Here is a 17117-nt window from a genome sequence, read left to right as displayed (position 1 = left end):
AGTTCATGATTATTTGAAAAAAAAAATAATGACGTTTCTCAGTCATTTCAAACATTGAATATCTTGTCTTTGCAATCTATTTAATTGAATATAAGTTGAAAAGGATTTGCAAATGTTTTATTCACAAATGACACAACTTTCCAACTTAACTGGTTTTGAGTTTTGTACATTCATAAGAACGTACAAAATACTGTACATGCATTTATGTATATGTACTATTTTTGGGGCTGAGGTTGCTGAGGTAGTTAAAAAGCTCCTCAGTGGCAAGGCCCCGGGGGTGGTGAGATCCGCCCGGAGTTCCTTAAGGCTCTGGATGCTGTGGGGCTGTCTTGGTTGACAAGACTGCAGCATCGCGTGGACATCGGGGGTGGTACCTCTGGATTGGTAGACCGGGGTGGTGGTTCCTCTCTTTAAGAAGGGGAACCGGAGGGTGTGTTCCAACTATGGTGGGATCACACTCCTCAGCCTTCCCGGTAAGGTTTATTCAGGTCTACTGGAGAGGAGGCTACGCCGGATAGTCCAACCTCGGATTCAGGAGGAACAGTTTGGTTTTCGTCCTGGTCATGGAACTGTGGACCAGGGACCGTATTTATCAAGCGTTTTAGAAACTCAAGTCCTGAGAATTTGCAAAATTTAGTCCTACTCTCAAACTTAAGAATAAAAGCTATTTATCGACTTTCTTAAGTCCAAGAATCACTTCTACTCTCCACGATATTTAAGAGACCTTCAGAGGTGTCCTAAGTGGTTAGGAGTTGCCAAAGGGGGATGGGACTGAGGCCAGAGAGACGTGCGCCAACGTTCAGGGAGCAGAAGGATGTCCTGGCTTGGTTTCAAATTAGTTGCCTAATTAATGAGTTGGAAAGAAAAGGAAACATTTATTGTTGATTTATTGCCAATGTTGTTTGTTTGTTTTGTATTATTTTGTAGATTGTTAAAATATACACTCCCATTGTCCACTTAAATATTTCTAAGATATTTCTTTATTCTTAAATAAGGGATTCCCTTCCGTGATTGGTCATTTCTATGCACACATAAATGACGTCACCTAAAATTCCGTTTACGGCACATAGTAATGTCGTAATTCAGCTCTGAGTGTGACACTTAAAATTCAGTCCTACACTTCGCTGAAAGTGTGAGTAAGATGCTTGATCACTAACTTTGAAGTGCAGCTTTCAGCGAAGAATTTCTTTACTCTTAAGTCAACTCTTAGCAGACTTCTTAGGAGTAATTCTAAGAAGCTTGTTAAATACGGCCCCAGATCTATACTCTCGGCAGGGTCCTTGAGGGTGCATGGGAGTTTGCCCAACCAGTCTACATGTGCTTTGTGGACTTGGAGAAGGCATTCGATCGTGTCCGCTCCCTGTATGATCAGTGTCAGAGCTTGGTCCGCATTGCCGGCGGTAAGTTGGACACGTTTCCAGTGAGGGTTGGACTCCGCCAAGGATGCCCTTTGTCACCGATTCTGTTCATAACTTTTATGGACAGAATTTCTAGGCGCAGTCAAGGCGTTGAGGGGTTCCGGTTTGGTGGCTGCAGGATTAGGTCTCTGCTTTTTGCAGATGATGTGGTCCTGATGGCTTCATCTGGCCGGGATCTTCAGCTCTCAATAGATCGGTTCGCAGCCGAGTGTGAAGCAACCGGGATGAGAATCAGCACCTCCAAGTCCGAGTCCATGGTTGTCGCCCGGAAAAGGGTGGAGTGCCATCTCCGGGTTGGGGAGGAGACCCTGCCCCAAGTGGAGGAGTTCAAGTACCTCTGAGTGTTGTTCACGAGTGAGAGAAAAGTGGATGGTGAGATCGACAGGCGGATCGGTGCGGCGTCTTCAGTAATGCGGACTCTGTATCGATCCGTTGTGGTGAAGAAGGAGCTAAGCCGGAAGGCAAAGTTCTCAATTTACCGGTCGATCTACATTCCCATCCTCACCTATGGTCATGAGCTTTGGGTAATGACCGAAAGGACAAGATCACGGGTACAAGGGGCCGAAATGAGTTTCCTCCGCCGGGTGTCGGGGCTCTCCCTTAGAGATAGGGTGAGAAGCTCTGCCATCCGGGAGGAGCTCAAAGTAAAGCCGCTTCTCCTCCACATGGAGAGGAGCCAGATGAGGTGGTTCGGGCATCTGGTCAGGATGCCACCCGAACACCTCCCTAGGGAGGTGTTTCGAGCACGTCCAACCGGTAGGAGGCCACGGGGAAGACCAAGGACACGTTGGGAAGACTATGTCGAACGCCTCGAGATTCTCCGAAAAGAGCTGGACGAAGTGGCTGGGGAAAGGAAAGTCTGGGCTTCCCTGCTTAGGCTGCTGCCCCCGCGACCCGACCTCGGATAAGCGGAAGAAGATGGATGGATGGACATTCATAAGAAAAATAGTAATGAGTAATGTTTTTACATTCTCTGTTGTTTTTGTCTCCTCAGAATTACCACCATAACTGATAGGCTGGAGCGGGAAGAGGAGATGAGCTCTGCCATCTTGATGAAACGTATGGCCAGACTGGAGGAGCAGGTTGTGATCAGATATTGTGCAATGACAAACAGCTGGCACTCCGCGGCGCATGATTTTCCTTGCCTTGGACCTGCAGGTTGTCCAGTCGGCCAAAAGCCTGCAGTGGATTATGGACAGTCTCAAATCAAAGGGTCTCGCTGTGAAAGAAGAGCAACCAATCGGTCTGCTATCGCGTTCCTTCTTATTTCATTACCTCACATATCATATAATTCTACTGTGAAAATATCCGTTCCCTTTGCTGCAGCCGTACTTTCAGCAGCGAAGGATTCGCCCGAAACGTCGGTGGAAGAAGCACATGGGTACCACGTCAACGCCCGCCAGTTCCATTACCCCGGCAGCAAAGTCACTCGCTTCCCCGTGCCTGAGGAGAAGGTGCCGTGGGAGGTATTCAACTATCATATTTCACCCACTGCTCCTCACCGCAAATACAAACCCCGTTTCCATATGAGTTGGGAAATTGTGTTAGATGTAAATGTAAACGGAATACAATGATTTGCAAATCATTTTCAACCCATATTCAGTTGAATGTACTACAAATACAAGATATGTGATGTTTTTGCAAATAATAATTAACTTAGAATTTCATGGCTGCAACACGTGCCAAAGTAGTTGGAAAGAGCATGTTCACCACTGTGTTACATCACATTTTCTTTTAACACTCAATAAACTTTTGGGAACTGAGGAAAATAATTGTTGAAGCTTTGAAAGTGGAATTCTTTCCCATTCTTGTTTAATGTAGAGCTTCAGTCGTTCAACAGTCCGGGGTCTCTGCTATCGTATTTTACGTTTCATAATGCGCCACACATTTTGGATGGGAGACAGGTCTGGACTGCGGGCGGGCCAGGAAAGTACCCGCACTGTTTTGTTTTTTTACGGAAGCCACACTGTTGTAACACATGCTGAATGTGGCTTGGCATTGTCTTGCTGAAATAAGCAGGGGCGTCCATGAAAAAGACGGCACTCAGATGGCAGCATATGTTGTTCTAAAACCTGTATGTACCTTTCAGCATTAATGGTGCCTTCACAGATGTGTAAGTTACCCATGCCTTGGGCACTAATGCACCCCCATACCATCACAGATGCTGTCTTTTGAACTTTGCGTTGATAACAGTCTGGATGGTTCGGTCCCCCTTTGGTCCGGATGACACAATGTCGAATATTTCCAAAAACAATTTGAAATGTGGACTCGTCAGACCACAGAACACTTTTCCTTTTTGCATCAGTCCATCTTAGATGATCTCGGGCCCAGAGAAGCCGGCGGCGTTTCTGGATGTTGTTGATAAATGGCTTTCGCTTTTCAAAGTAGAGCTTTAACTTGCACTTACAGATGTAGTGACAAACTGTATTTAGTTACAGTGGTTTTCCGAAGTGTTCCTAAGCCCATGTGGTGATATACTTTAGAGATTGATGTCGGTTTTTGATACAGTGCCGTCTGAGGGATGGAAGGTCATGGCCATTCAATGTTGGTTTCCGGCCATGCCGCTTACGTGGAGTGATTTCTCCAGATTCTCTGAACCTTTTGATGATATTATGGAGCGTAGATGTTGAAATCCCTAAATTTCTTGCAATTGCACTTTGAGAAACGTTGTTCTTAAACTGTTTGACTATTTGCTCACACAGTTGTGGACAAAGGGGTGTACCTCGCCCCATCCTTTCTTGTGAAAGACTGAGCATTTTTTGGGAAGCTGTTTTTATACCCAATCATGGCACCCACCTGTTCCCAATTAGCCTGCACACCTGGGGGATGTTCCAAATAAGTGTTTGATGAGCATTCCTCAACTTTATCATCATTTATTGCCACCTTTCCCAACTCATTTGTCACGTGTTGCTGGCATCAAATTCTAAAGTTAATGATTATTTGCACAAAAAAAAACTTTTATCAGTTTGAACATCAAATATGTTGTCTTTGTAGCATATTCAACTGAATATGGGTTGTAAATGATTTGCAAATCATTGTATTCCGTTTACATTTACATTTAACACAATTTCCCAACTCATATGGAAACTGGGTTTGTATTTTTTTTTTCTCTCTGTTTAAATTTTACAAAACATTTTGTGCGACTGTTGTTGTGTTTCAGGTCAGCTTCAGCTCATACATGCCTTCTTATTATTGCTCAGACGACAAAGGAGACAGCGTGGATAGGTAGGACTTTTGTTGTTTACTATCTCGTTTTTACGCCTATCATGTGCGGGGGAGTCTGCAAAGTTGAAAGGAGCCTCCAGTGCCTTTTGGAATGGAAGCGTGAAAGAATCGTCAGTTTGATTGTTGACCGCCATCACACCCGGTATCAACGGATTAATTTTGTTTTGCTTTGATTTGGGTTTTTTTCGAACACATTCCAAAAGATGTAGTTTTAAAAAGTCATGCCAGATGTTTGCTTAACGATTCGTTCAACAGGCATCACATTTTAAACATTGGGCACATTTTCTTTTTGCTTTTTTTGCTATTTTCTTAAAGGGGAACTACACTTTTTTTATTTTACCCATTGCTCACAATCATTATGAAAGACAAGAACACATCCATCCATCCATCCATTTTCTATCGTTTGTCCCTACAAGAACACAGTTTTTAAAACTTACTTTAAAAATTATTATTTTAAAGCTGATAAAAAACACCTGGGGGCAGCACGGTGGGGCACGGGTTAGTGCATGTGCCTCACAATACGAAGGACCTGGGTTCAATCCGGGGCTCGGGATCTTTCTGTGTGGAGTTTGCATGTTTTCCCCGTGTTCTGCCACCTCCAAAGACATGCACCTGGGGATAAGCCCCTCCCACCTCCAAAGACATGCACCTGGGGATAGGTTGATTGGCAACATTAAATTGGCCCTAGTGTGGGAATGTTGTCTATCTGTGTTGGCCCTCTGATGACGTGGCGACTTGTTCAGAGTGTACTCCGCCTTCCGCCTGAATGCAGCTAAGATAGGCTCCAGCGGCGAACCCAAACGGGACAAGCTGTAGAAAATGGATGGACGGAAAAAACATTTTGGGAAAATGCATCTAATGGGAGTCACTGTCGTAGTCTTCAAAGTCCTCTAAAACGACTTGAAAACCCTCCGTTTTATATAGAACGGCGTGGCGCTGTTGGGAGAGTGGCCGTGCCAGCAACCTGAGGGTTCCTGGTTCGATCCCCAGCTTCTACCATCCTAGTCACGTCTGTTGTGTCCTTGAGCAAGACACTTCACCCTTGCTCCTGATGGGTCCATGGCAGCCTGATGGGTCCATGGCAGCTGTTGCTCTCAGTGTGTGAATGCGTGAATGTAGAAATAGTGTCAAAGCGCTTTGAGTTCCTTTTTTTTTTTTTTTAAATGAATTTATTAATCAATCCAACAATACAATACAATTCCAAAACCAAACCCGACTCAGCAACATTCAGAATAGCAATAAACAGAGCAATTGAGGACACACAAACATGACACTGTACAATCCGAAAGTAGTGAAACAAAAATGAACATTTTTAATATTATTAACAATTTCCAAATAGCAGTGATTAAAAATCCCTCATTGATAATATCATTAAAAACATTAATACAAAAATAAAAAATTAAAATGCATATATATATATATATATATACACACAGTATATATAAAATATGCGTGAACTATTTCTGTTCAAAACGGTTTGAAATGTCACGTGTTAAATGTTTAAATATTAACTGTCCGTTTACTGTGCCAACTGTACTACTATAAGAGTACATATTTTCTATTGCCATCCATCCATCCATCATCTTCCGCTTATCCGAGGTCGGGTCGCGGGGGCAGCAGCCTAAGCAGGGAAGCCCAGACTTCCCTCTCCCCAGCCACTTCGTCTAGCTCTTCCCGGGGGATCCCGAGGCGTTCCCAGGCCAGCCGGGAGACATAGTCTTCCCAACGTGTCCTGGGTCTTCCCCGTGGCCTCCTACCGGTTGGACGTGCCCTAAACACCTCCCTAGGGAGGCGTTCGGGTGGCATCCTGACCAGATGCCCGAACCACTTCATCTGGCTCCTCTCGATGTGGAGGAGCAGCGGCTTTACTTTGAGTTCCTCCCGGATGGCAGAGCTTCTCACCCTATCTCTAAGGGAGAGACCTGGAAACTCATTTGGGCCGCTTGTACCCGTGATCTTATCCTTTCGGTCATGACCCAAAGCTCATGACCATAGGTGAGGATGGGAACGTAGATCGACCGTTAAATTGAGAGCTTTGCCTTCCGGCTCAGCTCCTTCTTCACCACAACGGATCGATACAACGTCCGCATTACTGAATACGCCGCACCGATCCGCCTGTCGATCTCACGATCCACTCTTCCCCCACTCGTGAACAAGACTCCTAGGTACTTGAACTCCTCCACTTGGAGGAAAATAAAACAGGCAAGTCCATTTTGCTGTGTTTTAATTATGAGACATAATTGTGTCAAAGTCATGATTTTTGTATTTCATGCTTGAAATAAGAAATTATTACTTTAAAAAAGCAGTTTTCTACTTGTGAGTGTTGATGACACAGCTTTGCAACACTTGATATTCTAGTTTCAAGCATGTTTTACTTTTGATTGATTGAGACTTTTACTAGTAGATTGCACAGTATTGTACATATTCCGTACAATTGACCACTAAATGGTAACACCCCAATAAGTTTTTCTACTCGTTTAAGTCGGGGTCCACGTTAATCAATTCATGGTACTCAATATAGGTCATAAAATCTCAGCAACAATAATTTAGGACCAAAACCCTTAAAACAAGTAAAACACTAACATAAAATCTGCTTAGTGAGAAAAATCATCTTATCAGACAGAAAATAAGCAAATATCACCTTTATTTGAGATATTTAATCTTACTTAGATTTCAGTTTTTGCAGTGCAGCAAAATTGTCCTAAAATATTCCTGTTGTCTTCCTTACAGATCCGAATCCATCTTGGGCAATTACAGGTATGGTTCTTCATAGTCTATTTCAGGCCTGGGCAATTATTTTGACTCGAGGGCCACATTTAGAGAAAAAAAATGTGTCTGGGGGCCGTTATATGTATTTTGAGGAACACTAATACAAAACTTCACAATAATGTCTGATTGAATGCTAAAAACATGACAGACCGCCTTAACAAACGGAATGGAATTTTACATTTTTCTATGAAGGATCCATCCATCCATCATCTTCCGCTTATCCGAGGTCGGGTCGCGGGGGCAGCAGCCTAAGCAGGGAAGCCCAGACTTCCCTATCTCCAGCCACTTCGTCTAGCTCTTCCCGGGGGATCCCGAGGCGTTCCCAGGCCAGCCGGGAGACATAGTCTTTCCAACGTGTCCTGGGTCTTCCCCGTGGCCTCCTACCAGCTGGACGTGCCCTAAACACATCCCTAGGGAGGCGTTCGGGTGGCATCCTGACCAGATGCCCGAACCACCTCATCTGGCTCCTCTCGATGTGGAGGAGCAGCGGCTTTACGTTGAGCTCCTCCCGGATGGCAGAGCTTCTCACCCTATCTCTAAGGGAGAGCCCCGCCACCCGGCGGAGGAAACTCATTTCGGCCGCTTGTACCCGTGATCTTATCCTTTCGGTCATGACCCAAAGCTCATGACCATAGGTGAGGATGGGAACGTAGATCGACCGGTAAATTGAGAGCTTTGCCTTCCGGCTCAGCTCCTTCTTCACCACAACGGATCGATACAACGTCCGCATTACTGAAGACGCCGCACCGATCCGCCTGTCGATCTCACGATCCACTCTTCCCCCACTCGTGAACAAGACTCCTAGGTACTTGAACTCCTCCACTTGGGGCAGGGTCTCCTCCCCAACCCGGAGATGGCACTCCACCCTTTTCCGGGCGAGAACCATGGACTCGGACTTGGAGGTGCTGATTCTCATTCCGGTCGCTTCACACTCGGCTGCGAACCGATCCAGTGAGAGCTGAAGATCCCGGCCAGATGAAGCCATCAGGACTACATCATCTGCAAAAAGCAGAGACCTAATCCCGTGGCCACCAAACCGGAACCCCTCAACGCCTTGACTGCGCCTAGAAATTCTGTCCATAAAAGTTATGAACAGAATCGGTGACAAAGGACAGCCTTGGCGGAGTCCAACCTTCACTGGAAACGTGTCCGACTTACTGCCAGCAATGCGGACCAAGCTCTGACACTGATCATACAGGGAGCGGACTGCCACAATAAGACATTCCGATACCCCATACTCTCTGAGCACTCCCCACAGGACTTCCCGAGGGACACGGTCGAATGCCTTCTCCAAGTCCACAAAGCACATGTAGACTGGTTGGGCAAACTCCCATGCACCCTCAAGAACCCTGCCGAGAGTATAGAGCTGGTCCACAGTTCCACGACCAGGACGAAAACCACACTGTTCCTCCTGAATCCGAGGTTCGACTATCCGGCGAAGCCTCCTCTCCAGTACACCTGAATAAACCTTACCGGGAAGGCTGAGGAGTGTGATCCCACGATAGTTGGAACACACCCTCCGGTCCCCCTTCTTAAAGAGAGGAACCACCACCCCGGTCTGCCAATCCAGAGGTACCGCCCCCGATGTCCACGCGATGCTGCAGAGTCTTGTCAACCAAGACAGCCCCACAGCATCCAGAGCCTTAAGGAACTCCGGGCGGATCTCATCCACCCCCGGGGCCTTGCCGCCGAGGAGCTTTTTAACTACCTCAGCGACCTCAGCCCCAGAAATAGGAGAGTCCACTACAGATTCCCCAGGCACCGCTTCCTCAAAGAAAGACGTGTTGGTGGGATTGAGGAGGTCTTCGAAGTATTCCCTCCACCGATCCACAACATCCGCAGTCGAAGTCAGCAGAACACCATCCGCACCATACACGGTGTTGATAGTGCACTGCTTCCCCTTCCTGAGGCGCCGTATGGTGGTCCAGAATCGCTTCGAAGCCGTCCGGAAGTCGTTTTCCATGGCTTCCCCGAACTCTTCCCATGTCCGAGTTTTTGCCTCCGCGACCGCTAAAGCTGCAAACCGCTTGGCCCGTCGGTACCCGTCCACTGCCTCCGGAGTCCTATGAGCCAAAAGAACCCGATAGGACTCCTTCTTCAGCTTGACGGCATCCCTCACTGTTGGTGTCCACCAACGGGTTCTGGGATTACCGCCACGACAGGCACCAACAACCTTGCGGCCACAGCTCCAATCAGCCGCCTCGACAATAGAGGTTCGGAACATGGTCCACTCGGACTCAATGTCCCGCACCTCCCTCGTGACATGTTCAAAGTTCTCCCGGAGGTGTGAATTGAAACTCTCTCTGACAGGAGACTCTGCCAGACGTTCCCAGCAGACCCTCACAATGCGCTTGGGCCTGCCAGGTCTGTCCGGCATCCTCCCCCACCATCGCAGCCAACTCACCACCAGGTGGTGATCGGTAGAAAGCTCCGCCCCTCTCTTCACCCGAGTGTCCAAAACATGAGGCCGCAAATCCGATGACACAACTACAAAGTCGATCATGGAACTGCGGCCTAGGGTGTCCTGGTGCCAAGTGCACATATGGACACCCTTATGTTTGAACATGGTGTTTGTTATCGACAAACTGTGACGAGCACAAAAGTCCAATAACAAAACACCACTCGGGTTTAGATCCGGGCGACCATTCTTCCCAATCACGCCTCTCCAGGTTTCACTGTCGTTGCCAACATGAGCGTTGAAGTCTCCCAGTAGGACAAGGGAATCACCCGGAGGAGCACTTTCCAGTACTCCCTCGAGTGTACCCAAAAAGGGTGGGTACTCTGAACTGCTGTTTGGTGCGTAAGCACAAACAACAGTCAGGACCCGTCCCCCCACCCGAATGCGAAGGGAAGCTACCCTCTCGTCCACTGGGTTGAACTCAAACGTACAGGCTTTGAGCCGGGGGGCAACCAGAATTGCCACCCCAGCCCGTCGCCTCTCACTGCCGGCTATGAAGGATAAAACACTGAATATTGACAAAATATTGACAAAAAATATTGACAAAATATGAACGTTGCAACCCTTTCCATCGACATATTTTACAATCAAGTGAAATGCAACAAACAAAGCGAAATATGGACGCAAAGGGTAAAAAATAAACTCTCCTACAATCTGATATATCTGATACATCACTAAGCTTTAGAACTTTGTTGTGAAAAGCTCCTTCCGCGTCTGTGGAAACGATTCCCACCCATCCTGCTTGGCGGCTCGTCTGAGCTGCTGTGACGTAGATTACCATAGTAACTAATTAGATTACCATAGTAACTGGTAAATCGTCCATAAGCGCAGATTCCATCCATTGAAATACTTTGTATAGTTGAAGACTTGTGGCGATTGGGGCACATGGTGATGCGGATTCGTTCTCCCAGGAATGCAGTCGGGCTTCAAACACAGCGTGAAGGTAAGAACAGATGATTAATTTAAAATTAAATCAGACTATGAAATAGAAAAACTTGCACAAGGCACAAAAGGCAAAACAAAAGCGCTAGCATGGGAGCTAGAAAAACAACTAGGGCTTAGCATGGACACGAGCACAAACAGAACCGGGAACCAAACGTCGTCACTTGTTGTGAGAACACAAACTAGGAAGCAAGAGTGGAAGAACGAAAAAGGCAGGCTTAAATAAAGACAGTAATCAAAAAACACAGGTGCACGTTCGGAACAGGCGGCAGGTGAAAATAATCAGTAACCATATGTGGAGAGACGGAGCCGACTAGCCGATCGCGGGATAGGACAGACAGCGGTCCTACTTGAGATGGCGGCCAGGAGGCGTAGAGGAGAGGCGGGGCGCGCTCGGAGCGACGCTGCAGCAAGCCGAGTCAGGTGCGTAAGCGACACACCTGCTCTCAATCTCTGCATCTTCTGCTGCAGTATAAAAGGGGAGAAGGAGGAACAATCGCGGCAGAAGTAGGAGAGGAACCAACAGGCAACGAATATCACGAAGACGACCAGAGCGAGGTGAACCCCGCGGAAGACGCAGCTACCGTCCACCGAAAGGCGCGCCGCAACGAGCAGGAAGAGCCGCCGCGCTAGAAATTGGCGCGACAAACGGGCAAGAGGACATGATTATTGAAACGATAAACCCAAGTCAAACCTGCTATAATGCGTCTTGCATCGATCGGCACTGCAACCCACATGATGACGGCTGGAAACCTGTCACACCATGGATACCAAACTGAGAAGTGCACACACAGAAACCGAAGGAGTCAAAACCAACAGAAAAACACAAACAGACTCAAAATTCTAACTCACAATATGATCCGGGCAGCGGATCGAAACAAGACTTCCGGTCATTAGAAAACATGACTGCACATCATAATGGCAGCTACACTTTCCATCTTAAACATCTAAAAAAAATATATTTGGGAATGTCCGGCGGGCCAGATCTCAATCAATCAATCAATCAATGTTTATTTATATAGCCCCAAATCACAAATGTCTCAAAGGACTGCACAAACCATTACGACTACGACATCCTCGGAAGAACCCACAAAAGGGCAAGGAAAACTCACACCCAGTGGGCAGGGAGAATTCACATCCAGTGGGACGCCAGTGACAATGCTGACTATGAGAAATCTTGGAGAGGACCTCAGATGTGGGCAACCCCCCCCCTCTAGGGGACCGAAAGCAATGGATGTCGAGCGGGTCTAACATGATACTGTGAAAGTTCAATCCATAGTGGCTCCAAGACAGCAGCGAGAGTCCCGTCCACAGGAAACCATCTCAAGCGGATCAGCAGCGTAGAGATGTCCCCAACCGATACAGGCGAGCGGTCCATCCTGGGTCCCGACGAGCGGTCCATCCTGGGTCTCGACTCTGGACAGCCAGTACTTCATCCATGGTCATCGGACCGGACCCCCTCCACAAGGGAGGGGGGACATAGGAGAAAGAAAAGAAGCGGCAGATCAACTGGTCTAAAAAGGAGGTCTATTTAAAGGCTAGAGTATACAAATGAGTTTTAAGGTGAGACTTAAATTCTTCTACTGAGGTAGCATCTCGAACTGTTACCGGGAGGGCATTCCAGAGTACTGGAGCCCGAACGGAAAACGCTCTATAGCCCGCAGACTTTTTTTGAGCTCTAGGAATCACTAATAAGCCGGAGTCTTTTGAACGCAGATTTCTTGCCGTGACATACGGTACAATACAATCGGCAAAAGCTTAACGGGCATGTGGCCCCCGGTCCTTGATTTGCCCGGGTCTGGTCTATTTTATTGTCTGCAATGTAGTCTCATGAAGTATCCGATTTCCTATTTAGAAACCCTGGAGGGAGGACCGGCATCAGGGGTCAAGGTTCACTCGACAATTTGGGTCCAAATCTGCATGTCGACCTTGTGATTACACGGTGGGTTAAAAATCAAGCAAGTGACTGCGAAATGTCCTCCTACTGGATCTAGTATTGGTCTAACAGGTTTCTTTCCCTAGTGTGCGAGACAGTGGACGGTCTGTTTTGGAGTTTTTGGCTGTTGTAGATGAGCAGCAACAGACCCTGTTTCTACCTGGGGTGAGTCTCACTACCGAGCACAGACTTTTACCAACCATTTAGCTCACACCTCTCTCTATTTCAACCTCTGCAGGGACCGGTCCAATCCGTTGATCAGCTGCCGGCAGCTCTGATGAGAATCATGGGCAAGAACCTGTATGAAAAATTACTTGAAAAAAATGTTGAGGGAATACCGGTAGGTCAACAATTTGGTTAGTAAACGAGAGTAAATAACATCCATTTTTTATCGCTTGACCCTCTCCGATTCGCGGGGAATGTGCTGGAGCCTATCCCAGCTGCACTCTGGCGGAAGGCAGTATACACCCTGGACAATCAGCACATAATTTCCCACCTAAATTCATAGAAAAATAAGCAAAACTAGAAAATTCCTGGGGAAATTTTGATGTACCGCCATACTTATTAGATGGTGCAGAGTGTCTGAATCCGTGTAACATAAGAGAGCCACAGAGCTAGTGTAAAACCGTAGCATGTTTACACAAAAATTATAACACGTGGCATGTGTGTTAACGATAGCATGCTAACAGTCAGCATGTTTCAGATACCAGGTTATACGACTCAAAGGTATATGGCTGCAGAAATAAAAATAAAAGTAAAATTAGAAGAAAAAGTTAGCATGCTTAAGTTAGCTGGCCAGCATGCTATCGTTTGCTTGCTAACAGGTAACAAGTGTCACATACCAAGTTTTATGACTGGGTGAAACGGTCGCAAAACTAGCTAAAAAACGTAGCATGCTAGCAAGCTAACGTGAGCTTGATAATTGTTAGCTTGTGTCACATACCAGGTATATATGACTCTAAGGTGTATGTCTGGAAAATTAGAGAAAAATGAGAAAATTTAGCAAAAAAAAGTTAGCTTTTTAATGTTAGCATGCTTAGGTTTGCATGCTAACAGTTCACAAGTGTCACGTACCAAGTTACATGACTCTGGGGTAAACTGTTGCAAAACTAGGGCAAAATGTTAGCTTGCTAGCAAGCTAACGTGAGCGTGATAATAGTTAGCTTGTGCCACATACCAGGTTATATGACTCTAAAGGTTTATGGCTGGGGATTTAGAAAAAAATTAGAACATTTAGCAAAGGTTTGCATGCTAACCGTTTACAAGTGTCACGTATTAAGTTACATGACTCTGGGTGAAACAGTCGCAAAACTAGCTAAAAAAGTTAGCATGCTAATGTTAGCATGCCAGCAAGCTAACGTCCATCCATCCATCCATTTTTCTACTCCTTTTCCCTTGAGCGTGATAATAGTTAGCTTGTGTCACATACCAGGTTATATGACTCTAAGGTGTATGGCTGGGGAATTGGAGAAAAATTAGAAACTTTAGCAAAGTAAGTTAGCACTTTAATGTTAGCATGCTTAGGTTTGAATGCTAACAGTTTACAAGTGTCACGTACTAAGTTACATGACTCCGGTGTAAACGGTTGCAAAACTAGCGCAAAAAGTTAGCATGCTATCAGTTAGCATGTGTCACATATCAAATTATATGACTGTCAGGTTTATGGTGGCCTAATTAGAGAAAAATAACATAGAATTAGCTTAAAAGGTAGCATGTTCATATCAGTGTGCTAGCATGCTAACATTAGCATACTACATACGAAGTTATATGACTAAACGGTTATAAAATGAACGCAGAAAGCTGGCACTTTAATGTTAGTATGCTAATGTAAACATGCATAGAGTAAACATGTTACAAATACCAATTTTTGTGGCTGTAAGGTGTATGGCTGCATATTTAGACCAAAAAAAGCATAAATTAGCACAAAAAAAACATCCCCAGATTGATGTTAGCGTTTTCGCATGCTTGCAGCATATGAATGGGCGCTTGCATTGCAGCAGACCTATAATACAAAATTTGTTTCCATATGAGTTGGGAAATTGTGTTAGACGTAAATATAAACGGAATACAATGATTTGCAAACCTTTTTCAACCCATATTCAGTTGAATATGCTACAAAAACAACATATTTGATGTTCAAACTGATAAACTTTTTTTTTTACAAATAATCATTTACGAATGAATCTGCGAATTTGATGCCAGCAACACGTGACAAAGAAGTTGGGAAAGGTGGCAATAAATACTGATAAAGTTGAGGAATGCTCATCAAACACTTATTTGGAACATCCCACAGGTGTGCAGGCTAATTCGGAACAGGTGGGTGCCATGATTAGGTATAAAAACAGCTTCCCAAAAAAATGAAAGGATGGGGCGAGGTACACCCCTTTGTCCACAACTGCGTGAGCAAATAGTCAAACAGTTTAAGAACAACGTTTCTCAAAGTGCAATTGCAAGAAATTTAGGAATTTCAACATCTACGGTCCATAATATCATCAAAAGGTTCAGAGAATCTGGAGAAATCACTCCACGTAAGCGGCATGGCCGGAAACCAACATTGAATGACCGTGACCTTTGATCTCTCGGACGGCACTGTATCAAAAACAGACATCAATCTCTAAAGGATATCACCACATGAGCTCAGGAACACTTCAGAAAACCACTGTCACTAAATACAGTTTGTCGCTTCATCTGTAAATGCAAGTTAAAGCTCTACTGTACAAAGCAAAAGCCATTTATCAACAACATCCAGAAACGCCGCCGGCTTCTCTGGGCCCGAGATCATCTAAGATGGACTGATGCAAAGTGGAAAAGTGTTCTGTGGTCTGACGAGTCCACATTTCAAATTGTTTTTGGAAATATTCGACATCGTGTCATCCGGACCAAAGGGGAAGCGAACCATCCAGACTGTTATCGACGCAAAGTTGAAAAGCCAGCATCTGTGATGGTATGGGGGTGCATTAGTGCCCAAGGCATGGGTAACTTACACATCTGTGAAGGCACCATTAATGCTGAAAGGTACATACAGGTTTTGGAACAACATATGCTGCCATCCAAGCGCCGTCTTTTTCATGGATGCCCCTGCTTATTTCAGCAAGACAATGCCAAGCCACATTCAGCACGTGTTACAACAGCGTGGCTTCGTTAAAAAAGAGTGCGGGTACTTTTCTGGCCTGCCTGCAGTCCAGACCTGTCTCCCATCGAAAATGTGTGGCGCATTATGAAGCGTAAAATATGACAGCGGAGACCCCGGACTGTTGAAGGACTGAAGCGCTACATAAAACAAGAATGGGAAAGAATTCCACTTTCAAAGATTCAACGATTAGTTTCCTCAGTTCCCAAACGTTTATTGAGTGTTGTTAAAAGAAAAGGTGATGTAACACAGTGGTGAACATGCCCTTTCCCAACTACTTTGTCACGTGTTGCAGCCATGAAATTCTAAGTTAATTATTATTTGCAAAAAATAAAAAAAGGTTGAGTTTGAACATGACATATGTTGTCTTTGTAGCATATTCAACTGAATATGGGTTGAAAAGGATTTGCAAATCATTGTATTCCGTTTATATTTACATCTAACACAATTTCCCAACTCATATGGAAACAGGGTTTGTAGATTTGTGTTCAGTCTCATTTATTTTTGCAGGTGTTTGAGGGTTACGTGGATGACATCAGGAACACAGATAACGCCTGGGTGGAAACCACAGTCCTCGACCTTCACCTGCACCCCAGCGATGATTCCGAGGATATCGCCAACACGGTGAGACTGCATCCGTTTGCCACAAGATCGCATTTTTACGTAGCCGGGTCTTCATCCGCATGCCGGACCGTCCTCTCGGCGATGCTTCAAGCCGTAACACGGATGTTGTGGTGACCCTCACAGGTGGCGTGCAGCCATGGCTCCCTGCAGTGGCTGGAGGTCAGCAGCAAAACCCGACTTTGCTCCGAGCACAGTGACTCGCTGAGGCGGGTCGCCGTGCGGCATCATATGAACTCCTAATTTGGACCTCGTGGTGGAGCTGCAGCTCTGGGATCACCTTTCCTCGGGCATGCCGTTTACCTCAAAGGTTACATTCTGTTGTACTGAAAGCACCTAAGTCACATTATCACATTCCACTGCTGCTCACTATCAAGTTATTGAAAGCATGAACAATATCCAGGTACACTATATTGCCAAAAGTATTTGGCCACCCATCCAAAGGATCAGAATCAGGTGTTTTAATCACCTGGCCCGGTGTATAAAATCAAACACTTAGGCATGGAGACTGTTTCTACAAACATTTGTGAAAGAATGGGCCGCTTTCAGTGATTTCCAGCGTGGATCTGTCATAGGAGGCCACCTGTGCAACAAATCCAGTCAAATTTCCTCGCTCCT

General features: G+C 45.7%; 1 protein-coding gene across 1 annotated transcript in view; it reads left to right on the top strand.

Annotated features, from left to right (window-relative positions):
• The window catches only part of trpm2 (transient receptor potential cation channel, subfamily M, member 2), a 55936-nt gene extending 39073 nt beyond the window's left edge, over positions 1–16863 (top strand). The window contains exons 23-32 of the mRNA XM_061880108.1: positions 2413–2500; positions 2577–2661; positions 2745–2884; positions 4579–4643; positions 7374–7400; positions 12668–12754; positions 12835–12913; positions 12987–13088; positions 16389–16502; positions 16626–16863. Of these exons, the coding sequence (XP_061736092.1) occupies positions 2413–2500; positions 2577–2661; positions 2745–2884; positions 4579–4643; positions 7374–7400; positions 12668–12754; positions 12835–12913; positions 12987–13088; positions 16389–16502; positions 16626–16742 (904 nt within the window). The 3' untranslated portion in view covers positions 16743–16863. The remainder of the gene's footprint in view (positions 1–2412; positions 2501–2576; positions 2662–2744; positions 2885–4578; positions 4644–7373; positions 7401–12667; positions 12755–12834; positions 12914–12986; positions 13089–16388; positions 16503–16625) is intronic.
• The last annotated feature ends 254 nt before the right edge of the window (positions 16864–17117 follow it).

Source organism: Nerophis ophidion, linkage group LG19 (genome assembly GCF_033978795.1).
Source record: "Nerophis ophidion isolate RoL-2023_Sa linkage group LG19, RoL_Noph_v1.0, whole genome shotgun sequence".
NCBI classification, from domain to species: Eukaryota; Metazoa; Chordata; class Actinopteri; order Syngnathiformes; family Syngnathidae; genus Nerophis; species Nerophis ophidion.
Note: the sequence above shows the minus strand (reverse complement) of the source record. Positions and strands in the feature narration are given on the sequence as shown.